We start from the raw sequence: 27,241 nt of genomic DNA on the forward strand, positions 1-27,241 counted from the left end.
ATATTCTTAAAATCCACTGGTTTGTCACAAACAAGGAAACACTTAGATGAATCTGACAAGCTCTAGTTTTGCACCAGTTCAGAACAAGATGACTGCAAAGGTGGGGTCTTTTCCAGTGTGCAGAAGTAGGTGTGCTTTTACAGAAGGAAGTAGAGCATGAGGCTGACTATGAATGATGTTGGAATATGCATTTCTGAAGGATTTTTAAGCCTAAAATCTCCCATGCTGACTATTGCTGAAGGAGGATTTACAAAATGGAAGTCCATTCTACATGCAATCATGGCAGCAACATAGCCATGTGAATTTGCTGTTGTTGCATCTAAGATGTGTCTGCAAAATGGTTACAATTTGCCTTTTCTGTGTGGAAGATACTCATTTATGCATGCAGATAATAATCATGCGGTCAAACTCATTGTATATGTATTATATACCACAGATATCTAAGTACATTTTGCAGGCTTATCTTAGAAAGTCATGTTTGAAAATTTGTCCTTGACAGATGTATTTATCTGGGACCACAGTTTTTCAGTGAGATATTAAAAATGCACCTGTAATATTTATGGAAAATGCACATATACTTGTATGCATAAATGGACAGAGAAATGCCATTACTCGTTTGCTTGCACAAATACAGGGAATACATAAGAAAACATCTGCACTATTTGCAGGTTCATTTTGAGAGGCCCATTACACATTTGGCACTTAATGTATTGTATTGATTACCTTAGGGCCCAATCATGCAAACATTTATTACTGAGTATAGTGCTTACTGTGAAGAGTCCCACTGACTGTAAATTTGAAAGAGCTTTCTGTATAGGAGAGGGGCCAAAGTTGGCGTCATATAGCACAGACTCTGGCTGATCTCTAGTGTGGTCTCCAAAAGCTGACAGAAGCCTCAGAAACTGCTCCAGATAGTTTCTATATTTCATTTCTGAAGCCTTTTCTCAATGGTGATGGGAAATTGCATTCCTTAGTTTGCCTCCAGCCATTCATCCAAGACAGTGATGAGTGAATATGCTGAAAAATGAAATAGCTGGGGGAAGCCTGAAGCTATACAAGTCGTCTTCTTCCTCTTTCCTTTGAGATGCTGTAAAAACAGAGTCAGGGTTTGATAAAATAAGGGGATATGTAAAGGGAAAAACACTCTAGTTTCTTAAATAATGTTGTTTTAAAGATTCAGACACTCTTTTGATGATGGGTCATCACAACTCCTAGGGTGACACGGTACATTTCCTTTTAATCTTCCAGCATTGAATACCCAATCGTCACATAAAATATAAATGTTTGTCATTTTTAAAGGGTTGGAAGTGAAGAAGCACATTTCTGGCAAAAAAACGAGCAAAAGCTTTTGAGTCCTGCTTACCAGAAGAGGATACAGGTTTCAACTACAAAAAGAAACCAGCTTCTTCAAGAAAAGCAATGGTTGCAGGTAAGAAGAAAAGTAAAGTTGTGGCAAAAACCATTAGTGGGGGGAAAATGTAGCTTGTAGGCGTTCTTGCTGAACTAAACAGACTGATAGTATAGCATACTACTTCTGTGCAGCAATTAGAGACTTGGCTGTAGTCCAGCTGATTATCTCAGTGATGACTGGCTGGGGTAGTGTGAATCTCATTACAGACAAGGAGGAGTTGAAGGCTCAGTTGCTCATGTGCATTCTTTAGCTTTCCTCATTATCTTTTAAGTATGCTCTTTAGGTTCACAGGTCTGATTTGCCTTCTCTATGCTTCACTGATCTTTAGCAGTTTTTATTTGAAGACAAAAAGAGAGTTTTGAAGAATACAATCTCCTGTTCACTTCTTTTCAGATTTGATTATCAGTATGTGATTTTCCAGCTTTTGTTCATGTAAGATGATCCGTACATTTTGTAGGGACACCGTGATTGTCATGAAAAAGTCAGCATTTGCCAATAGTAATTATGCACTGATACTTGAGATTACCATGGTCTCCCTCTCCATTTAGAATAGAAAGCATCTGTGTGGTAATGAGAAAAGGAGTACTTGTGGCACCTTAGAGACTAACCAATTTATTTGAGCATAAGCTTTCATGAGCTACAGCTCACTTCATCAGATGCATACTGTGGAAAGTACAGAAGATCTTTTTATACACACAAACCATGAAAAAATGGGTGTTTACCACTACAAAAGGTTTTCAAAGTTCAGCCACCAGGTTAGCCGTGACACTATCGGGGATAGTGTTCTTGACGGCTTGTAGTCCATCTTTGTGTGGAATGTTGGTGTAGAGGGCTTCTACATCAGACTAACACGGCTGTTACTCTGAAACCTGTCATTATGCAAGGCACTGCATTTAGCCGTATGGAGTGGAAATCTATCAACTGCATCCTGGCCACTATGGCTATAGAAGCCCTCTACACCAACATTCCACACAAAGATGGACTACAAGCCGTCAAGAACACTATCCCCGATAATGTCACGGCTAACCTGGTGGCTGAACTTTGTGACTTTGTCCTTACCCATAACTATTTTACATTTGGGGACAATGTATACCTTCAAATCAGCGGCACTGCTATGGGTACCTGCATGGCCCCACAGTATGCCAACATTTTTATGGCTGACTTAGAACAACGCTTCCTCAGCTCTCGTCCCCTAATGCCCCTACTCTACTTGCGCTATATTGATGACATCTTCATCATCTGGACCCATGGAAAAGAAGCCCTTGAGGCATTCCACCATGATTTCAACAATTTCCATCCCACCATCAACCTCAGCCTGGTCCAGTCCACACAAGAGATCCACTTCCTGGACACTACAGTGCTAATAAACCATGGTCACATAAACACCACCCTATACCGGAAACCTACTGACCACTATACCTACCTATGTGCCTTCAGCTTTCACCCTGACCACACCACACGATCCATTGTCTACAGCCAAGCTCTGAGATACAACCGCATTTGCTCCAACCCCTCAGACAGAGACAAACACCTACAAGATCTCTATCAAGCATTCTTACAACTACAATACCCACCTGCGGAAGTGAAGAAACAGATTGATAGAGCCAGAAGAGTTCCCAGAAGTCACCTACTACAGGACAGGCCTAACAAATAAAATAACAGAACGCCACTAGCCGTCACCTTCAGCCCCCGACTAAAACCTCTCCAACGCATTATTAAGGATCTACAACCTATCCTAAAGGATGACCCAACACTCTCACAAATCAGTCCCTGCCTACAGACAGCCCCCCAGCCTGAAGCAAATACTCACCAGCAACCACATACCACACAACAGAACCACTAACCCAGGAACCTATCCTTGCAACAAAGCCCGTTGCCAACTGTGCCACATATCTATTCAGGGGACACCATCACAGGTCCTAATAACATCAGCCACACTATCAGAGGCTCATTCACCTGCACATCCACCAATGTGATATATGGCATCATGTGCCCGCAGTTTGACATTGGTCAAACTGGACAGTCTCTACGTAAAAGAATAAATGGACACAAATCAGATGTCAAGAATTATAACATTCATAAACCAGTCGGACCTTAAAAGCCTGACCTTAAAAACCTCTAAGGAAGGAGATTCTACCACCTCCCTAGGTAACGCATTCCAGTGTTTCACCACCCTCTTAGTGAAAAAGTTTTTCCTAATATCCAATCTAAACCTCCCCCACTGCAACTTGAGACCATTACTCCTCGTTCTGTCATCTGCTACCATTGAGAACAGTCTAGAGCCATCCTCTTTGGAACCCCCTTTCAGGTAGTTGAAAGCAGCTATCAAATCCCCCCTCATTCTTCTCTTCTGCAGGCTAAACAATCCCAGCTCCCTCAGCCTCTCCTCATAAGTCATGTGTTCTAGACCCCTAATCATTTTTGTTGCCCTTCGCTGGACTCTCTCCAATTTATCCACATCCTTCTTGTAGTGTGGGGCCCAAAACTGGACACAGTACTCCAGATGAGGCCTCACCAATGTCGAATAGAGGGGAACGATCACGTCCCTCGATCTGCTCGCTATGCCCCTACTTATACATCCCAAAATGCCATTGGCCTTCTTGGCAACAAGGGCACACTGCTGACTCATATCCAGCTTCTCGTCCGCTGTCACCCCTAGGTCCTTTTCCGCAGAACTGCTGCCTAGCCATTCGGTCCCTAGTCTGTAGCGGTGCATTGGATTCTTCCATCCTAAGTGCAGGACCCTGCACTTATCCTTATTGAACCTCATCAGATTTCTTTTGGCCCAATCCTCCAATTTGTCTAGGTCCTTCTGTATCCTATCCCTCCCCTCCAGTGTATCTACCACTCCTCCCAGTTTAGTTTTAAGGTCAGGCTTGACAAAGCCCTGGCTGGGATGATTTAACTGGGAATTGGCCCTGCTTCGAGCAGGGGGTTGGACTAGATGACCTTCAGGGGTCCCTTCCAACCCTGATATTCTGATTCTATGATTCGGAGAACACTTCAATCTCTCTGGTCACACGATTACAGACATGAAAGTTGTGATATTACAACAGAAAAACTTCAAATCCAGACTCCAGCGAGAGACTGTTGAATTGGAATTCATTTGCAAATTGGATACAATTAACTTAGGCTTGAATAGAGACTGGGAGTGGCTAAGTCATTTTGCAAGGTAACCTATTTCCCCTTATTTTTTCCTACCCCTCCCCGATGTTCTTGTTAAACCCTGGATTTGTGCTGGAAATGGCCCACCTTGATTATCATACACATTGTAAGGAGAGTGATCACTTTAGATAAGCTATTACCAGCAGGAGAGTGGGGTGGTGGGGAGAGAAAACCTTTTGTAGTGGTAAATACCCATTTTTTCATGGTTTGTGTGTATAAAAAGATCTTCTGTACTTTCCACAGTATGCATCCGATGAAGTGAGCTGTAGCTCACGAAAGCTTATGCTCAAATAAATTGGTTAGTCTCTAAGATGCCACAAGTACTCCTTTTCTTTTTGCGAATACAGACTAACACGGCTGTTACTCTGAAACCTGTGTGGTAATGGTTATAAATGTTAACTGTTTAAATGGCTGCTGCTGTAATGTTTGTGTAAAATTAATTGCAAACTCTTCAACTATAGTTTAGATTTTTCTTCATATCCCCACCACCCAAAAGGCTCTATTCCTTATTGTCTAAGAATGAAACCCTCTTTTCTCTAATATTCCTGATCAACTTTAGTGATTACACTGAAGAATGAATTATCCTGGAGGGCTAACTAGAGGCTTGCAGCCATACTCTTCTGATCTTTACTGCAAGGCTCCTTGTTCATAATTTTTTTCGTGTGTTCAGTGGTAGGAAGAGGTGAGGTGGGAAGCATATACATTAAAGAAACAGAGAATTTCTTAGGTAACAGTGTTAAATTGAGGTCCTTTCTGTCATCTCACGTGGCTGCCCAAGCGGACATTAAAGATCCCATGACACTTCTGGAAAAGATCAGGAGATAACTGCAGTTTACTAGCCAAAATGTCTATTCTGAATAAAATAGGTTTCAGTCCCCCAAGAATGCATGTGAACTATTTTTAAGTGTATGGTAGCTTTCTCTTTTGCTTATGCAGGCTCTGCAATACTAGTATCTAATTAATTGTAGTGTACGATATTTGAATATGAAAACTGTATTATAAAACCAGTTCTGTTCATCTTCCTGTACATTCCCCCATAAGTCTCTTACTGCACTCATTACAATTAGTACATTTTCAAAGAATGTGGAGGCTATCTAAAATTCTGGCAGTATTCCCAAACCAGTAGTACAGAGAAGGAAATGTTCTTTGTGCACACTAAAAACCTGATTTGAGACTCACAAAAACAAAACTGATGTTTTTGGCCTGCTGACCTTTGTTATCTCCTTGACAAATGCCTGTGGGATGAAACATCAGCTGCTCTGTTCTCTTGTTGCTACTTCTAAGAAAAAATAAAATTATTGATGCATCTACTGTGCAACATTGCAGTAAGTTGAATTCTTTGAGCTAATTTGGTCCTTTAATATGCAAGAACTGTTTCTTCTTATGCTAAGTAATACAAATATAAAGTTGGAATAATGTTTACTCTCTGGCAAACTTTAAAATATACCTTTCAGAAAGTGAGCATTACTGCTTTACTGAATATTATTAACATTTAAATTATATACAAAAAAACTACATTAAAAGAATGTAAAGGTTGCAAAGTCAAGCTCTCAGAAATTAGGAAATGCCAAATACAAGGTTACCTCTGCATCCTTAATTCAGCCCTCTTGTATATATGCATTATGACAATCTTTAATTATGTGATCACATCTATGTTTTTGACAGGACCCTGACCTCATTCAGTGCACAGACTGGACAGTGCTTAGTGAATGAGCAGCTATTCAATGTTCCATTTTATCCTCATTAATCTTTAATGTGTAGCCCCAGCACCCTATTCAAACCCTGCTCTGAATACAGAATTATTAATTATCCTCATGGGTTTTTCTATGGTGCTCATCATTTGAGTATCTGGGTGCTCCACAAACGTTAATGAATTTATCTTCATAGCACCCCTAGGAGGAAAGGCAGTATTATTTCCATTTTACAAATGGAGAATTAAGACACAGAGACATTGATGTCAAAATACACATTAATTTTCGGTGCCCATTTTGAGATGCCTAGGGTCTGATTTTGCAGAGAATGTATCATTTTATAACACTTAATGTGTTCATAGCACAGTTATCATTGACTTTGTTTGCAGTTATGAGCACTCACCTTTTCTACAAATCAGAGCCCCCAGGTGCTAGACACCCAGAAAATGAGAAACTGTGTGGCACAGGCAAGGATAGAATTCAGTTCTCCAGACTAGCATTCAGCTGTCTAGACAATGAGATCATTCTTTCTCTTCCATGCAATCCTCTGCCTTGCTCGCTACCCACCTTCTGAATTCTGCAACAAATGAGGCAGTGGTCCTAAGTCAACAGCCTCATTAACTGCACAACCCTGGTTCCTTCTCAGAGCACCATCCATCCTGTGCACAGAATGACACACGGGTCCTATTGAGAATTAGTGTTTGATCATGTCATTAAAGACTACGATAATACACAAAGGGTGGAATTTAGTTTGGACAAGAGTGGTTGACTTTGCAACTTTGTAATGTTTTATTAATGTTTTAATTTTATTTCTTATGCTTTTTACAAACTTAAATATTGTGGAGTATTGATGCACAGGAGACAGAGTCTCCCTTCTTTCTCTTCCTGTGCCTGCCACCACATTGGCAGATGGGAGGAGCAATTGCAGGGAAAGTCTTGCTCAGCTCCTGCAGCCCTGCACTGATGTAGATGGAATGCTTAGTCTAGATTGAATCTTCAGAAAATTTAGCTGCCAAACTCTAGCAAGTCTGTACTGATCATGTGCAAACTGAGATTTTTCATAGGTCCATAACTTGGCCAGATTTTCACAGGGACGGGAAAAGACATATATCTGACACAGGGCTGACCTCCAGTGAAGTTTCAAGCGCCTGCTCCAGAGCATAGAGGTGTTAGAGCATCTCAATAAAATGTCTATAAGAAATTATTAACATGGGTAAAAACAATGTATTTTCCCCTAACGTTGTGCTGAGAAACAGTGAAACTGTTTTTCTGAAAATTTCCAAAAAATTCAGCCTGAGGCAGAGACCCAGTATGGAAAATTTCAGACCAAATGGTCAAAGTTTGGCAAAGTTATAAGAAACTGAAAATAAAGTCTTATAACGGAAAGTGCTTGTCACCTTTAACTATAGACTGCCATCTGCACTGCCTATAATATACTATATTTTATTAGCAGCAGAGTTGTTTTCCTTAACAAGGTGAATGAATAAACTTTGGTCTCTACTCCATACAGAAAGAAATTGAAGACCTCAGAGCAAGGCTGGCTGTGCTAGAAGCAAAAGATCAACAGTTAAGACAAGATATTGAAGAGCAAGATAGGCTTATTCAGTCGCAGGACTGCGAGTTGACTGCCTTGCTTAGCTGTGTATCTTTGAGAGAGCTACAGGAAATAAGCAAGGCCTTAGATGACACTTTAGCATTGTCATATCAAATTCCATTTAGCTTGGATCTCCCTGGGACCATCAAGAGGTATTTATGCATTTTAATTATTTTCCATTATATTTTCAATGACATGTTGAATTTATATTGCTGAACCATTGCATCAGCTGCCATTTGTTTTCCCTCATGCTCTTCAAAGATTACCTGACTCAGAGGAATGTATATTAAAAAAAAAATAAACCAGATAATCAGAGAAATGCAGATAGAAAAAAGAAGCCTAGTGCTTGCAATATAAACTTTAAAGGGACAGTGTCAGGAAAAAAAACGTGTCTCTGCTTTTCAAAAAAACAAACAAAAACTGTTTTTAATAACACAGATTATTCAGTCTGAAAGATATATAAGAATTAATTTATTTGCTTCTTACTGTTACAAATTGTCTATTCTTTGCATTTTGCTCAGCTTGGACAATAAACACTTCTTGTTTATACCTGGTTCAGTTTCACATTTATTAGTACAAAATGTTTTGGATTTGCAATAGTGCTTATTATTATTTTACTATTATTGATATTCTGACTGTGCCTTGTGTTGTACAGATAAATGATGAAATTGTTTTTCCAAATTCATTAATACTCAACTGCTCAAACTAAATTTAGTAACCCTTCTTCTCCTTCCTTCCTTAGTCTTGTTCTGAACATCCTTCCTGGGAGTTCTACCAAGGGATGGCAGCTTTAATTTGTGGCCACTTGCAGAGGCTGAATTAACATCTCTCCAAGGCTTCCTTGTCACACCCTTTGCCCTATTAGAACTACCCATGTTTGGGGTGGGGCTGGACAGCTGCACAGGCAATCTTAATTCTGGCATTTCCTTACACTGAGTGCTTGACTTTTTAACCTTAACATTCTTTTAATGTAGTTTTTTGGATATAATAACAAATTAATTTGCTAATTTCCCTAATACACTTGGAATTATATAATCTGATCAAGTTGATTTGATGGTCAGAGTTTCCAAGGATGATATAGCTGCTCTTTATAAATAGTATGGCTGTCAAGCGATTTAAAAAAAGTAATCACGATTAATCGCACTGTTAAACAATAATAGAATACCATTTATTTAAATATTTTTGGATGTTTTCTACATTTTCAACTATATTGATATCAGTTACAACACAGAATACAAAGTGTACAGTGTACGCTTTATATTTATTTTTTATTACAAATATTTGCACTGTTAAAAAACAAAAGACATGGTATTTTCAATTCACCTAATAGAAATACTGCAGTGCAATCCCTTTATCATGAAAGTTGAATTTACAAATGTCAAATTATGTACAAAAAAATAACTGCATTCAAAAATAAAACAATGTAAAACTTTAGAGCCTACAAGTCCACTCAGTCATACTTCAGCTAATCTCTCAAACGAACAAGTTTGGTTACATTTGCAGGAGATAATGCTGTCTACTTCTTGATTACGATGTCACCTGAAAGTGAGAACAGGCGTTCTCATGGCACTGTTGTAACCAACATTGCAAGATATTTACATGCCAGATGCTCTAAAGATTCATATGTCCCTTCATGCACCATTCCAGAGGACATGCACCCATGCTGATGACGGGTTCTGCTCAATAATGATACAAAGCAGAGTGGACCGATGTGTGTTCATTTTCATCATCTGAGTCAGATGCCACCAGCAGAAGATTGATTTTCTTTTTTGGTGGTTCGGGTTCTGTAGTTTCTGCATCTGAGTGTTGCTCTTTTCAGACTTCTGAAAGCATGCTCCATAGCTTGTCCCTCTCAGATTTTGGATGGCACTTCAGATTCTTAAACCTTGGGTCGAGTGCTGTAGCTATTTTTTAGAAATATCACATTGGTACCTTCTTTGCATTTTGTCAAATTTGCAGTGACAGTGTTCATAAATCAAACAACATGCTGGGTCATCACCTGAGACTGCTATAATATGAAATATATAGCAGAATGCGAGTGAAACAGAGCAGGGGACATACAATTCTCCCTCAAGGCATTCAGACACAAATGTAATTAACGCACTATTTTTTTAAGGAACATCTTCATCATGGAAGCATGTTCTCTGGAGTGGTGGCTGTAATATGAAGGGGCCTATGAATGGTTAGCATATCTGGTATGTAAATACTTTGCAATGCCGGCTACAAAAGTGCCATGCAAACTCCTGCTCTCACTTTCAGCTGACATTGTAAATCAGAAGCAGGCAGTAGTATTTCCCGTAAATGTAAACAAATGTATTTGTCTTAGTGATTGGCTGAACAAGAAGTAGGACTGTGTGGACTTGTAGGCTCTAAAGTTTTATATTGTTTTGTTTTTGAGTGCAGTTATGTAACCAAAAAAAATCTACATTTGTAAGTTGCACTTTCACGATAGAGGTTGCACTACTTGTGTGAGATGAATTGAAAAATACTATTTCTTTTGTTTCATTTTTACAGTGTAAATATTTGTAATAAAAATAATATAAAGTGAGTACTGTACATTTTGTATTCTGTGTTGTAATAGAAATCAATATATTTGAAAATGTAGAAAAACATCCAAAAATATTTAATACATTTCAATTGGTATTCTATTGTTTAAAAGTGGGATTAATTACAATTAATTTTTTTTGGTTAATCGCGTGAGTTAACTGTGATTAATCGACAACCCTAATCAATAGATATTTGTAGAAGACCTTCCTTCTTTATCAGTTGTTTAAAATTCTTCCCCCCTTTTGTTTTGATCAAAGACACATTTACCAAAAGCATTTTATTCCCTCAGCTATTAATCATCATCAGTTTCAACATGCTCCTTATTTACTAGCACATACACTTTCTCCCCAGCACTTGCAATGTGGTAAGTGTAATTTATTCCTTGCATGCTCAAAATATGTGCTAGGCACCATACGGACAAAAATTAAAAAGATATGCTTGCTTCCAAGCTAAATAGAGAGACACATCCTGAGGGATAGGAACAAACAATGGAGAAGGAAGAGAGGGAAGGAAAGTGCATCTTGGGATGCATAATTTTGTTTGGTGCACAGCCTGGTGGCTTCTCTTAATGTACATATAGGAGTATAGACATATTGGGTCACGTTTTCTACTGTGCCCAAGTCCCATTTATAAAAGGGACTAGAGGCACTTTAGAGCCTAGGTCTCATTGAGTATTAATGGGACTTAAGCTCCTAATTCTCTTTTGAAAATGTTACCCGCTGTCTTTATATGCCAGCAGGAACTTAGAAAAGAATCTTGTTTATCATAACTTTATTTTCTATCTGATCACCAGTATACAGTTTTATCTCTTCTTCCTTTTTACCCTTTGCATTTACTGGGTTTGTTTTGATTTTATTAATATTAATGAGGTGGTGTTGTTTGTATGTGCTAATTTATTTTAAAAATTGTCAGAAGAATGTCCAAAGAAAGATTCATCTCTGAATTTTAATCTAGAATGTGGGCAATGGTAACTTGAATTTTTTTCTTGTTCTGTAGCTTTCGTGCCTGTTTTTATTCTATGTGAAAATTTGTCTCTACTGTCTCGCAGTTTGGTGGCCTAGCAGTTGCCAGAGACTATGCTTTGATTCCAGTACCTTCTGTTATTTTTGGATTTGGTTACAGGAGCATATTCAATCTTCTTTTTCTTCTTTCTTGCATTGACAATAAGTGATTTTAATAGTACTTGACATATTCTATCTTGAAAGTTCTTTAAAAATGTATAAACTAAATAATTGCAGATTGTTATACCATTATATGAGTAAGTTGGAACTCTTGCAATGGGGTCTCATGGTACCAGCATCATAAATAATGTTTCTGCTTTAGGGAAAAAGTGTGTGGGGAACATCGTTAGTAATGGGCTCCGAAATAACATAACAGTGAACTTGCTGCTGTATACCTTCTCTGTCATCGTTTCTTTTCCCCTCCTGTTCCCCCTTGAAAAGAATGTGGTGTTTTTTCACCTAATTTAGATTATAAACTTTTGGGGACAGGAACTTGTCAGATTTTGTGTCAACAAAGATCATGCAGACTTATAGTACTACATAAATAAGAATAATGGATCCAAATCCTGCATTCAGCTCATTTGCTCAAGCCATGTTCTGTGTGCTGGCACCTCTGTGGCTTGGGTGGGAATGCAGTCTCCTCTCCAAGATACTTTACTGCTGAGGTTCTCTCTGGTTTAAGTAGCCTTTGCTCCAGCTGTTCCGCATTGTCCTCCCTCAGTGTAAAGGCAGGTGAATTTGCACTGATTTTCCATTCCTGCCCTGTTTCTTATCTGTCCCAAAACCATGTGCTATGTTGGATTGCAGAAAGCACCTACAGAGGTGTGCTGCATGGTGTGCAGGCGTTGCAGACTCCCAGCATGGACTCCCTGCTGCCTCCACAGGAGAACCTTGCTGGTTCTGCTATATTCAAGGCTTTCTGTGTCCAGAGGGGTCGGGAGGGATATGTTCCTACAATAAATGCAGCTCGTTCATCATAACAGGTGAATTTTAATCTTCTAGGCTGTGCGAAATGATTGGTGTTTTTCTTTAAGACTATAAAGTCACTTATAGTCAAGGTCACAATGACCTATACCTGGTCCAGTAAATGCTCTGTTGCCACTTTGTAATGTATTAAAACAGCTACAACTGTAAAATAGTGCATTTGGCATCAATAATAATTTACAGCTGCTTGTACATACTGGAAATTATATGTGCCTGAAAAAGTCCTCCACTTTTAGTCAACTTATTCTGAATTGTCATTCTTGGGGAAGATATTGGCATGTCAGTTAACAGGTTAAAATACCTAGTCAGAATTAGCAGAGTTTAGTAGATTGTTGTTCAATTTTGAGTTTGTAACCATTGAGGTTCTTTATTCCTAATGTGAAAGAGATTTAGCTGGTAATGGGGATTTTATTTTATGAAGCATAAAAAAAGAAATATTACTAATTCTTTTAAAGATAGTTCAGAGCTATTTGTATGATCAATGAATCAAACTTTAGCCACATATTATTATTCAAATGAATCTATGCATATGAACTACAGTGCTGACGCTTACAGCTGAGCCTCATTCAGCACTGGTGGGTTTGAAGGCCAGCTGGCTGGGTACCAGGTGCAGATATTGTGTATCTGTTCTAATAACAGCATCATGCCAGCCAGTAAAGTGTTGCTGTAAAGTGCCCTTTACTTATTTATTTTATCCATAAATCACATTCAGCAATAGAATAATGCAAGGCTGATGTCAAGTATCTCTCAAAACAATGTGTACTGTAATTAAATTTGTTTAGCAACTCTCAATTGATTGTAAAAATGAAATTTATTTTCCTTTCCTTTGGTCTAAATGTTATTAATTATATAATAGGAACATCATAAAGCAAACTTTGGAGAACAAGGAAAAACTCTTAGAGGGAAACTAATTGCACAAATATTTTTGTACAAAAGCTAGAGTACAAAGTATTTAATGTCTATTTTATTGTAATGTGGATTGAGTGTTGTTCCAAGCTAATCAATTTTCTTTTCAAAAATTCTTTTCAAGCTTACTAATGCACCTTTGTTTTTTCTTGTTCATCTTTTCTATGTGATGGATTATTTGAAAACAAATGCTTTACAGTATATAACTGTAATATTTAGCACTTACATTGCTCTTTTCATGCTCAAAGCATTTTATATACACTTCTTTGGGCCCTATTTTGGGAGACGGGAATGCTATGCTAAAACATGGCCACTTAATGTGGCTTCAAATATGTTAGCTTGCATCTTGATGATGCTTTTAGTTGTGTAAGTTGTTTTGATTGAGCTAACATGATTGAAAAACATGGCCTTTTTGGCCTGAAGACAGGGCCCCAAACTACTCTTTATAACAACTTTGTGAGGGACTTTGTATTGCTGTCCATTTTTTACTTATGAGGAAATTGGAGTACAAAGAGGCAAGCCACTTGCCTAATGTCATACAGTGAGGCTGTGGCAGAGCTAGGATTGGAACACAGGAGTTCTCAGCTCCACACATCACAACATACCTCTTTCTCAGCTAAAGGAGACGTTTTGGAAATAGGTTTCAGAGTAACAGCCGTGTTAGTCTGGATTCGCAAAAAGAAAAGGAGGACTTGTGGCACCTTAGAGACTAACCAATTTATTTGAGCATGAGCTTTCGTGAGCTACAGCTCACTTCATCGGATGCGTACATACTTTTTGGAAATAGTCAAAGAAAGATGGGTCTGTGTTTTGAAGCTCTTTGAATACCTTGTGATGGGTGACCACACACAGAGGGGATACTGTCAATTTAAAAACTATATGTTGTAAACAAAAAAAATTCTTTATGTAATTTATAACCACAGATTATTAAGTGAAATAATTTTAAAGATTCGGTTCATTTGACACCATACTCTTTGTTTACTTTATTGCATTTCTCTGTTGGGCAATGAAAATCAAGACGGTCTGTTTCACTTTTGTTTTGTGTTCTCTTTCACAGTTTGATTTAGTATTTTGCCTCATGTGATTTTACCCACATCTACAGGTGAGACTGGGCATGTGACTCTGCAGCACATTATCCCCAAAATGGATTTCAGTGCACTGACTGTTGTCTGTGCAGCTGAATGCCATTCAGGACATAAATTCAATTAAATAACCTTCAGCACACTTGAAACAGTCTGTCTTCCTTTCCACCCTTGCCACACGCCAAACGTTAATTGGTAGAAATTAGTTCCACAGAGTGTGTGTGATCTTTTGAAGATACAGAAATTCTCTGTTCTCTGGATTAGTTATTGCAGTACTGACATGGCCAGGGGCTCCAGGAGCCGAACTTGAAGTTTTGTTTAACTAGTCCACTTTGCTGTAATGTTGCCTGGGGCTTATCTGACAAAGATTAATTCAAAGTGAAGTGCAAATGCTCAGAGGGTGAAAACGTTATTAGATGGAATATTGTTGAACCATTCTGCAATCTCAGTTGAGGACAAAACCAGATTGAGTCAAAAGATCTTGTTTTTAGAAAGATTGATTTATGTGAGAAAGGAGGGAGGGATGAAGAAAGAAAAACATTGTTGCTCAATATGTTTAACAATATGAAAAATAGATTTGCCATTCAGACTGCGCTGTACATACATATGGTATCGTTAGGGAATTCTGCTGTACACAAAGTTTGTTTCACAATGTAATATTAATGTGACTGTAATATTGCTGCATGAAACAGCTTCCCGGAGGCTGGTATCATATAGGACCTTTTTCCTGTCCTATATTATCATTGGCTTATGGCCATAAACCTGACTGACATTGGTTATTTGGTCTTTTGAATATATTTCTGAAAGAACCAAAGTTCAAAGCAATTGACTACAATTTATAAATAGGTCCCAGTCAGCAGAGTCTTTATCCTGCCAATGCAGATAAAGGAAGTTTTGTGTGTGTTATTGTGTGGATGTTCTTCAGATGAGACCTTAAATTGAGGTCCTCTCTGCTATCTTGTGGACATTAAAGATTCTATGGCACTTTCTTAAGAGTAGGGATCTGTCCCAGTAACCATGACCAAAATCCCCTCATTCCCCCAACTGTCGTGTGGCTACCTAGCTGCCACTCACCTTCTCAGAGGTGGCTGCATTTCAGTGGTGCTATGTGTATAGGTCCTGTTTGTATTTAGCTAAATCCTGAGGTCCTCATTCATTTCCCTTGTTCTTGCATTGTGAGAGAGGTTGAATAGATGTTTCTGACCACTTTCTGTGTACCATTCATTATACTATACCCCTTTATCATATCCCCTCTTAGTTATTACCTCTCTCTTTTCAGTCTCTCTCTGCAACAGATTATTAGAATTCAAGGCAAAGGAGCAACAATAAAGAGGATAGAGAGGCTGCCAAAAAGTAAAACAGAAAATGAAGTAGATGTGATATATCTCGACTTTAGTAAGGCTTTTGATACTGTCTCACATGACCGTCTCTTAAGCAAACTAGGGAAATATAGCCTAGATGAATCCACTAAAAGGTGGGTGCACAACTGGTTAGAAAACAGTACTCAGTTATCAGTGGCTCACATTCAAGCTCAAAGGGCATATTGAGTGGGGTCCTGCAGGGATCTGTCCGTGGTCCAGTTCTATTCAATATCTTTTATAAATGATTTGGACAATGGCACAGAGAGTACACTTACTAAGTTTATGGATGGTACCAAGCTGGGAGGGGTAGCAAGTGCTTTAGAGGACAGGGGTGTCGTAAGCAAGACACAAGAAGTAATTTTTCCACTCTACTCAGCACTAATAAGGCCTCAACTGAGGTAACGTGTCCAACTCTAGGCACCACATTTTGGGAAGGATGTGGACAAATTGGAGAAAGTCCAGAAGAGAGCAACAAAATGATTAAAGGTCTAGAAAATGTGACCTATGAGGAAAAATTGAAAATATTGGGTTTGTTTAGTCTGGAGATGAGAAGACTGAGGGGTGACACGACAGTCTTCCAAGTACGTGAAATGTTGTTAGAAAGAGGAGGGTGAAAAATTGTTTTCCTTATCCACTGAGGAAAGGACAAGAAGTAAAGGGCTTATATTGCATTGAGGGAGATTTAGGTTAGATATTGGGAAAAACTTCCTGTCAGTGTAGTTAAGCACTGAAACAAATTACCTAGGGAGGTTGTGGAATCTCAATCATTGGAGGTTTTTAAGAACAGGTTAGACAAATACCTGTCAGGGATGGTCTAGATCAGTGTTTCTCAATGACCAGTCCATGGACTGGTGCCAGTCCCTGAGATCTCCTTCACACAGTTTAGGGGGGTAGCAAGCTGGTCCTTGGTATCAAAAAGTTTGAAAAACATTAGTTTTGATAATACTTCATCCTACTGATTGCAGGAGATTGGACTAGGTGATCTATTGAGAGTCCCTTCCAATCCTGTATTTCTGTGATTCTATTTGTGAAAAAGCAAAGGAAGAAAGCATTCTCCAAATGGGGAAGAATTAGGCTGAGGCAGATGCACCGGGGCAGCAAGTACCATTTCATAGCAGTCACTGCAGCTAAGGATAATCACACACTGACCTAAGGCATCATGGAAGTGAAGAAGAGCTAGCTCTTAGTGTAAAATTGATGTTCTCTCCCAGTCTCACACATGGCCTGAGTAATTTAGCGTTGTGTGTGAAAGCCTGCAGAGGTTGGGAGAGAGTATTCATCCGTTTAATGTTCAGGCAAACTACGGAGTTACTCTCCCTCTTGCTGCTCTCCCTGTTGGTCGTTCTTGTCCCCTATCAAGGAGTTTGTGGCCACTAAATCTGCATAAATAAGGATCCAACTGCTCCTCTCTTGTCCAACCCCAAAGGAGCCACTTGTGCTGATCTTTATGAATGCCCATGCCCCCCTCCCTAAACTTCAGAGCCCAATCTCCAGTATGAGCTCCAACTGTCAGCCTGGACTGGGAGGCTCACTTCCTCTGGCTGTGTAGACATATATCTTTTGTGGCCAGCACTGAATTCCTCCATGGTGTGAGGTGGGTGCAAAGGTCACCTTTCATGATTGCTCTGTTTGTTTCCCTGCCCAGTGCCCACTCATGAAGACTGTTGAAGAGGTTAAGTGGTGTGGAGGGCTTTATGATGGGTCCTTTCACACTACTGTAATTTCACCTTTAAAGCTTACCACAAGGGTGTAAAATATTCTCTGTCGGGGTGTGTGTATGTTTGTGAGTTAGTCTAAATTATGTGAAATGAGCCTAATTATTAATGTTCTTAAAATACAAGTATTTTATTCTACCCTATTTGGTTTGCTGTAACTCCCTTGGCAGTGGTCTGTCTATTTTTTTCTTTGTGCTAAGGTCCACAAGTGTGTTACAGTGGGTACTTCAGCCTGCGTGCAGCTTTAGAGTAAACCAGACCTGTCAGTCTCTGGCTGCAGGGGAATGCCCTGCTCCCATGGCAGCCTGCAGCTCAATCAGTCCTCCCGATGAAGAATTTTTCTGAGGGAAATTCCAAGCTTTATTTCAAATGTCTTCAATAACAGTTTGACTCAGTAATATGTCTGTCTAATTCTCAGACTCGACCGAAAGGCTGCATTTGCCTTTTGGGGAGACTGTCTCCTTATCTTCCCTTCCTCCCTAAGGTATTTGCAGCAGCTGACACCTCCACAAGCTTTTGGGAGGAAAAACTAGGCTGACAAAAGCCAGAGGCAAAAGTAAGGGCCTGTGTCTTTCGCCTCACTCCCTTATTGAATGTCTCATTGAGGGGCTCAGTTGGCTCTGCAGGCAGAGAACAGTTTCTTTCACAGCCTAGTCCTGGCAGGGCTGCCTGGGGCCTACTCTTTGGGCAGAAAAGGAATCAGGCAGATTTGGAAAAACTGGCTCCAGGGACAAGTAGTTCCCTCTCTTCCTTCTGTGTCAGGGGAATGACTGCAGAAGGAAGATTGTGCCTATGTCCCTAGAGGCCACACCAGCAGCCATGCTTGTGACAATGGAACCCAGCAGCCTCCCCTCAGGTGACCGAGGCTGTGGATGGAGGTAATCAGACACAGCATGGATGCTGCCCATTCTGGAAGTCACAGCAAGGGGTCCTTTGGGCCCAGCTCCCTCCCACTGCTCCTTCCTTGGACCACAGACTTGTTCTGGTCATGACAGTCAACATGTCTGATGAGGTTTTCATAATAAACTAGGAGGAACATGATCAGCCTGATCCGAGAGAGAAAATTGACTTCCTTGTCCTCAGCAGATTTAAATGTAATTTGCACCCAGGAATATCCTCACTCATTGCAAGTCAACTTGATGGGCTGGTGATTTCAGGGGGTGGGGCATTTCCCTTCTGCCAGTGACTGATGGTTTTGGTTCTGCCTCCAAGCTGCAAGCATGCTGATCTATCCATTGTAATGGATCTGCAATGGACTTTATTACTCAAAGAAACAGAATTTCCAGGTAAATACAGATAATTTTTTCTAATTTCTCTCTCACACTCAGTCCTGGCTATTTGTTTGTCTAGTCTGAAGTGTCCTTTTATTTAGTATAGCTTTGTCACAATGTAAAATTTGTCTTTTTACATCTCCTCAGAGCATTCTGAGATGCTATCACAGAGGGAATTATAAGAGTGCAAGGGAATTATTGATTGCTTGATTGATTTATATTGTAGAGTCTGCTGAAGGCCAAGAAACATCTCTGCATTTCTGACTTCTAAATAGAATTATGCTATATTTTCCCCCGATGTAGGCTGCAACATATGATTACCCTTGAGTGTTGTTTTTGACTTCTTTCATTAAGAGTTGGACAAAGGCTTTTTTGAAAGTCAGCGCTTTCAACTTGCCATTAGAGGTGAGAATACAAAGACTTTCATAGGGTCTGAGCTGTGTATTTTTTTTTTCTTTTGAACAAGTCAAATCACTTTTTGCCTGGGAATCAGAAAAGTGGCAATGATGGGGAAGTTGAACTTGTTATAATGTGTTCACTTTTCAAACCTCTAAGAAATTGTGGTTCTTCAATAACTCATTCTAAACTTAGTATCTGGTAGGGAAGTCTAGATGCACTGAGTTGTGGATTATTGGTCTCGAGTGGTTACCATAATGGCATGAGCACAAAGTAGTCTTAAAAATAATCTCAGGCATTTTTACAAAAATCAGTAATTTTCTTCTTTCAAATTCTGAGGTTGTGCTTAATGTTTCTGTTTCAGATTTTGAAATGTTAGAATTTAAAGGGAAGTTTCATATGCACATTATGGTGAAATGCTTTGATACATTAAAAGTGCTAATATATTCCAAATTGTGTATTAAACAGATGTTTTATATCTTTATGGGGTGAGGGATTCTCTAACAGGTTGTTTTGAATTCAAGTTGTCCATTGCACATAATCTGAATAACCATACCAAATTCAGATCTATTGTGTACTACTTGATCCTGCTGAGTGCAGTGGAGATGCACTTACATTTGGTATGAATTTGGCCTTAGGACTATGTTTTCATATGGGCTGAGGATTGGTCCATCCTGTTTGCAGCTGAAATTTGTGCTTGCAAAATCTGTCTACGTTTCTGAGCTGTCAAAATGAATTATGAGTGCAAAGGTGAGTAGTTTTAGCTCTATCTGATTTATACTCAGAGTTGGATTGCAGGTACAAATTTTGTTTGTCCAGTTTGTACCTGCAAAAAGGACACCACTCTTTTAGAAATTGACCCCATAATGTATATATGCTGTGAGGTATACGAGAAATGAAAGATGATTCATGGCTTGCATAAGGGAAGAGTCCTCGATTCAGCAGTTTCACTTTTCGCTTTATTGCAAATTGAATATAGACCTGGTTGTCAGATTTGGTGACCTTTAACAGATTACTGTTACTGCTAAACATTTATATTATAGTAATTCCCAAATGCCCTACTGAAGATCTGGGTCTCCTTGTGCTCATTGTAGTACAAACACAGAAAAAGAGACAGTGACTTCTCTGGAGAATTTACAGTCTAAAAGACTCAAGAACAGAATATAGGGATATAATATTCAAGCAAATGAACCCGGTAATGATTGGCATAATTTTTGTTGTGTTGTGTTGTGGATGGTTTTGTTTTGTTTTATTTTAAGAAGGGGTCAGGTGAGTGGAATAGAAGGAAATAGAATGATCTTTTAGGTGACGGTGGTGGTACAAGGATGGAGACTTGCTGCTATGATGTATTCTTGTGTCTTTCACTCCTTACAGGATCAAGGTGGAAACAATTCACAGAGGGCCTGTCTTCACTGCATTCTTAGCTTGAGGTACAGCTCAGGTTTTGCCCCACTCTGACTCCTGTCCATCCACTAAAATCTTTAGCTCCAGTTAACTGGTGCTTTAAGGTTGAGCTAGCTGGCCTGTCCGGAGGGAGGCGTGTGGCGGAGCACAAGTGCTGCTGTTGCTGCTTGAGCCAGTAATGCTGTGAGAATGCGGCAGCTCAAGTTACAACAGCTCATTAACTGCTAATTCATTCGCTATGCTGCTAACCGTATCACTTTGTTTTGCAATGTGGTCGCTCACTGGAGTGTGCTAACTCAGCGCTTGTCTGCATGGGCACTTTACAGCGCTGCAGCTGGTGAAAAAACACCCCCCTGAGAGCTGGAAGTTTCAGCGCTGTAAAACGCCACTGTAAACAGTGCACCAGTAAACAGTAGCTACACCTCTCCTGGAGGTGGTTTGTTTAGAGCACTGGTAGCGCTTTAGTGTGGCCAGTGTAGACTAGCCCTCAGCTAACTTGCAGTGAAGATCAGCCTGCAGTTTGCACCAGTGTAGGAATTAAATTATTTTTGTACTTGATGCATTCCCATATATTCTTAACCAGCATGCTGTAGTACATTCCACTACTGTGTAATTATGGTGACTCTTGTCTATAGGCTGTATAAATCTTTTATCACAAGAGTGTATAAATATTTCATCATGGTGTATAAGCTCCCAGTTGGGTAGAAAAGGTTCATCCATCGGTGAGTCTCATGAATATAGAAATAATCTTGTCTTGATTTTTGCCTGCTAGTTGGTGTCAGGCTCTCCCCTCCTCCCTCTTTCTTGGAAGCCTAAGCATCTGCATATAATACCTTAATATGGAGAGGTGGGAATGCAGACAAAATTAAAGGAAAGAGACCAGAAACTTGCCTCTAATTAGCAGAAAGCAATTCTTCCTATACTGTACTATTCAGTTTTCCTTTGAGCAGGGCCATTTCTACTATGCAGGCAGGATAATGGCAGGGAGATGATAGCCTCTCAGAATATTCTTCATGAGACCAATCAAGCATGAGCTGTTACATCATAATGTTTAGGGGCCCCTAAAGTTCACATGGGAAGTCTGTGGCAGGGCCAGGAACACAAACCAGACTCCCAATTCTTTTCTTTAGAAACAAGATGATCCTTTCCTCTTATTCCAAAACTATGCTCTTTCTCTAGAATCCTTCACCATAGATGATGTAAGATGGTTTCCAGAGAGTTCTCAGACTGTTTCACAATAATTTGAAATACCCATAAATATTATCTACTATCTATTTTCTGTATCATGTCAACTGTGCAGAGTATTAATATGTGACTGGCTTGTTTGCATCCACTGAAGTATTTGGTAATTTTAAGTTTTCCTATAGTCTACTGTTAAGTGTCAAGTCAGTAACATATTCTAAATCTGTGGCATTTCCAGCTCTTCCTGAAGTTTCCTGGCTGAATTACATGTGTTTGCCAGTATATTACATCATCCATCATCCAGTAATCTAATTCCTTAGCTCATGCTTCTTAAGATGGAGACAGTGTGTATGTGGGGAGGTCCCAAGATACATTCTGCAAATCTGTGCTGCTTTTCTTTTAGGATCACTTTATTTTATCCCCCCCCCCAAATGTGTGTAGGTCTGTTGCTGGAGGTTTAAATAATGAACCTACCTGACTATCTACATGAACTGAAGAAATTGCACGCTAAATATAGATTGCTGTCAATTGTGTGAACGTCAAAAACGTTTCCTTTCCTGCATTTTGTCAGCTGAATCTGGTATTAATTGAATCCTGTCTCAGTCCAGTCTTTCAATCAGTTGGGTCAACAGCCTAGCAATCTCAGTGTGTGAGTTATACTATGTGGGATAGCAAAAAGAATTTTTAAATGGTCATATGATAGAATGCAGAGGCCCTACCTGAGCATCAGCAGATAGGCAGTTAAGTTGCTTCTTAACTGTTCTGCTAGAAAAGAGTGAGGAAATCGCAGAAATATAGCCTAGTGTCTAGTCAAGACCTTTAGTGTTAAATTAGGGTGCTCTGTTAAATTAGGGAGCTCTATAAAAAGTTCTCTCTTGTAGTCAAAAGGAAGAGTGAGCTTCTGAGCAGGCAGAGTGCTACTCTTGTAGTAACGGTGTGAGACACAGGAGTACTGGTAAGAGACTGAATTTTATTTCCTGGCCTCTGACATCTGAACGGGTCTGGGTTATTAAAACTTCTCAGGCTCAGTATCCGCTGACACAGTCCTATTATTACACTCGATAGCTGAAGATCTGGGTTGTCTGACTGCACGAGTTGAATCTTTTTGTTTTCCTTTGATGTAAATTCTCTTGTTTCTTTTTGCTACAAACTGGGAACTCAAAAACCTGAGGAAAATCCTCTTTTGGTGAAAGACGGTTGTAGCCAGTGGACATGGTTGTATCATTCCAGTTGTGGTGCATGGATTAGATGATGGAATATTCTTTAAGATACATAAGTGATTCCCCTTTCTCTCTCTCTGGCATATGGCATCTGCAGAGCAACATTCTGTAGATGCAGTTGTAGGTCCATAAGCCATTTCAAGTCCTCCTCTGTGACATTGTAGATATCATCCAATTCACCTTTGAATCCATATTTAGGGCTCTACATTATGATGTGTTCAATTATTTGGATGTTTTCACCAGTCGCACGAAGGAGAGTCTTTGATTTTCCACTTGTGCATCTTCTATGGTTTGTTCGGATTCATTTCAGTGCGGGCCAGTGTCTGCATGGCACGTCGAAACTGGGAGGGCAACTTGTTGGGTAAGTAACCAAATGCTTGTTTGGAACCGTAGATGAGGTCCAGACACACTGCCATTCCCTGTCCGGATCCAGAGACATGAGGTGGTCACAGGTGGTCTATAGTGTTTTTTGTGATTTCAGGTGTTGTTAGAGTATGTTATCCATAATCTGGCAGATGGGAAATTCTGAGTAGTCTTCAGCACATTTAAGTTCTCGTGATGTAGCTATAGCTTGATGGAGGTTCGATGTTTGCTAATATAAAAAGCCAGGGTAGAGGTGTTGATTTCCCAGGATGATTTGCATGGTCTGATTCAGCTGCCTATCCACAAGTTGGGTATGGCAGCTTCTTGTCCACACTGGTGCATAGTACTCTGCAACTGAGTACACCAGGGCCAAGGCTGATGTTCATAGCACCAAGGCAGTTGATCCCCAGTTTGTTCCTGCTAAACTTTTGAATAATATTGATGTGAGTCTTCACTTTGGAGGCTACTCTCTTGAGGTGCTCAAGAAAGGTCAGTGTGTAGTCAAGAATGACACTAAGATATTTGGCTTTGGGTTATAAAGCACAGTTTCACCATAAAACTTGACAGAGTGTTTTGTGCAAGTCTGTTGTCCAGTGGAAGGTAGAGACTACAGATTTGCTTGGATTTGGTTTCAGGTGCCACTTTTGGAAGTACTCTTCTATGATCTTAAGGTCAGGTGTAATTGGTCACTTCCAAGTTCTTTAAAGCTGCAGGCCTGGGTTGTGAGTGCCAGAACATCAGAATATACAAACTTCTGTGCTATTGTTTCAGGCATATCACATGTGTATATGTTGAAGAGTGTTGGAGCAAATACAGGGCCTTGTAGTAGCCATTATTCAAAGTGCATGGCTTTCTGGTTTGACCTCCAAGGCACACGTGCATTCTTCAGCTGCTAAGCGTGGTGTTCAGCAGCCTAAGAATCTGCGCACAGGGGATCACTTTGGTCAGTTTCAGTATCAGACCATCCTTCCAGACCGTGTCATATGCTGCTGACAGAACAATGAAAGCAGTATCGGTCTTGAGTTTTTGTTGGAATCCAGCACCGATGCTTGTAGTGAGGGCCAGGAACTAGTCACAGCAACTTTTGTGGAGACGAAAACCAGCGTGGTCCTTAGGTAGGCTGGTGTCCCCAGTGGGCCTGATTTGGTTCAGACTCATATGCTCCATCACCTTGTAGATTGTGTTCAGAAAGGAGATGGGCCTATAACTAGAAGGATAATCTGCAGGTTTTCCAGGTTTTAGGGGTGCAATGTCCTTGGTTTCTCTCCATATGCAGGGGATTTCACTGGTCTTCTGGATATTTGTGAAAAGCTCCATCATTCATTTCTGTGCCAGTGGACCCAGATATAGGAAATCAGGATAGATAGCATCTTTCCCTGCTGCCTTTCTGAATTTCCTGGCTGCAAGGGCTGCATCGATATCTTTACTTGTGAATGGTCCAGACCATTGGGAAGATGGATTGCATGTGGATATCACTTGCTAAAGTTGATGCTGGACTTCTTTGTGATACTGTTTGTCCACTGGCTATTTTGATGTCCACAAAAGTTTAGCACCAGTGGCGTTGGCTTTCACTTGTGGCCTAGTGGCATGTGTGGGTTTGCAGCTCCCAGGTGTCTCACCAAGATCCAGGCGCATCTGCTTGAGTGTGTGAAGTTTAGACCTACACAGCCAAGCCACCGTTTCTGCCTTGCTGCATCCAGTGACAGTAGAAGGGTCTCTACGCTCATATTTGTGGAGAAGTTTTTGCAAGGAGTGTACAATGACGTGTCCTTGGAGGACATTCTTCTTTGTAGTGGAGATTAGGAGTGCAGTAAAATGGTCACAAGTGTTCGCCATTGGGGGAATGTGGGAGATTGTGTTCTCCACGGTCATAGAGAAAGTGGTCCAGTCTGCTTTTTGAATTTCCAGTGCAGTGCTGGTTTTGAGTAGAGAACTGGACTTTGAATGCCAATATGGTCAGTACTGGTCTGTGCATGCAGTTTGGGAAGTCATCAAGGATGATCCGTGATGGGGGTATCAGCGTACTTGTATCATCTTTAGAGATGAACATCAGGTCAGGGCAGTATCCTCTGTCCTATCTTGCAGAGGGGAAAGTGATGCACTGTTTCGCATCAAAAAGGAGGAGCATATCCTCTGCTGTTGCCCACTGATCAGTTCTTTACCTGCAGTGTTGTTTGCTGCATAGCCCCATTGTGTGCGGTGCCTATTAAAGTCACTGAAAAAATACAGCAGGGTCCTGGGCGTGCTGCAGAGCTGATTGAGGCCTCTGTGCACCAGGTGATTCCTACTGTAACATTTGATGAAACACCACCAAAATCGGAAATGGAAAACTAGTTTTTATAGTTAGCCCTGAAACTGAATCATAATTTGTCCACAAACACCAAAAACAAATTAAAAACTGGAAACCCTCTTTGCAGTTTAGATTGTGGAAGTGTAACTGTGTTGGTATTTACTTATTTGGTCTGAAATCAACCGAATGAAGTTCTGTAAAGACAAGTGCAAAATACTACTTAGGAAGGAAAAAATCAAATGCACAACAACAAAATGGAGAGCAACTGGCTAGCCACAGGTACTGCTGAAAAGGATCGTGGGGTTATAGTGGATCGCAAATTGAACGTAATTCAGTTGTGAAAAAGGCTAGTATCCTTTTGGGATGTATTAACAAAGTGTCAGTTACCCAGGAGTAATTGTTGTCCTCTACTCAGCACTAGTGAGGCCTCTGCTAAAGTATTGTGTCCAATTCTGGGCCCCACATTTTAAGAAAGATAAGTTGGAGAGAGTCCAGAGGACAGCATCAAAAATGATAAGAAGTTAGAAAACCTGACATGTGAGGAGAGATTAAAAAAAACTGGGTATGTTTAATTTTGAGAAAAGAAGACTGAGGGGGGGACCTGACAACAATCTTCGAGAATGTTAAGGGCTGTTACAAAAAGGACGGTGATTAGTTGTTCTCCATGTTCACTGAAGGTAGGACAGGAAGTAATGGGCTTAATCTGCAGCAAGGGAGATTTAGGTTAGATATTAGCAAAAACTTTTTAGATGTAAGGATAGTTAAGCACTAGAATCATAGAATCATAGAATATCAGGGTTGGAAGGGACCCCAGAAGGTCATCTAGTCCAACCCCCTGCTCAAAGCAGGACCAGTTCCCAGTTAAATCATCCCAGCCAGGGCTTTGTCAAGCCTGACCTTAAAAACCTCTAAGGAAGGAGATTCTACCACCTCCCTAGGTAACGCATTCCAGTGTTTCACCACCCTCTTAGTGAAAAAGTTTTTCCTAATATCCAATCTAAACCTCCCCCACTGCAACTTGAGACCATTACTCCTCGTTCTGTCATCTGCTACCATTGAGAACAGTCTAGAGCCATCCTCTTTGGAGCCCCCTTTCAGGTAGTTGAAAGCAGCTATCAAATCCCCCCTCATTCTTCTCTTCTGCAGGCTAAACAATCCCAGCTCCCTCAGCCTCTCCTCATAAGTCATGTGTTCCAGTCCCCTAATCATTTTTGTTGCCCTTCGCTGGACTCTCTCCAATTTATCCACATCCTTCTTGAAGTGTGGGGCCCAAAACTGGACACAGTACTTCAGATGAGGCCTCACCAATGTCGAATAGAGGGGAACGATCACGTCCCTCGATCTGCTCGCTATGCCCCTACTTATACATCCCAAAATGCCATTGGCCTTCTTGGCAACAAGGGCACACTGCTGACTCATATCCAGCTTCTCGTCCACTGTCACCCCTAGGTCCTTTTCCGCAGAACTGCTGCCTAGCCATTCGGTCCCTAGTCTGTAGCTGTGCATTGGGTTCTTCCGTCCTAAGTGCAGGACCCTGCACTTATCCTTATTGAACCTCATCAGATTTCTTTTGGCCCAATCCTCCAATTTGTCTAGGTCTTTCTGTATCCTATCCCTCCCCTCCAGCGTATCTACCACTCCTCCCAGTTTAGTATCAT

At 40.3% G+C, this 27,241-nt stretch overlaps 1 protein-coding gene across 3 annotated transcripts in view; it reads left to right on the forward strand.

Moving 5' to 3' along the window:
- DISC1 (DISC1 scaffold protein) overlaps positions 1 to 27,241 on the forward strand; it is a 363,689-nt gene that overhangs the window by 114,026 nt on the left and 222,422 nt on the right. For all 3 annotated transcript variants that reach the window (XR_014710969.1, XM_084624148.1, XM_084624149.1), the window contains exons 5-6: positions 1,300 to 1,429; positions 7,778 to 8,013. Coding sequence is in view for 2 of the 3 variants with exons in the window: in XM_084624148.1 (XP_084480274.1) it covers positions 1,300 to 1,429; positions 7,778 to 8,013 (366 nt within the window). In the remaining variant the exon portion in view is untranslated. The remainder of the gene's footprint in view (positions 1 to 1,299; positions 1,430 to 7,777; positions 8,014 to 27,241) is intronic.

The sequence above is a fragment of the Lepidochelys olivacea genome (assembly GCF_965140295.1).
Source record: "Lepidochelys olivacea isolate rLepOli2 genome assembly, chromosome: 3".
NCBI lineage: Eukaryota > Metazoa > Chordata > Testudines > Cheloniidae > Lepidochelys > Lepidochelys olivacea.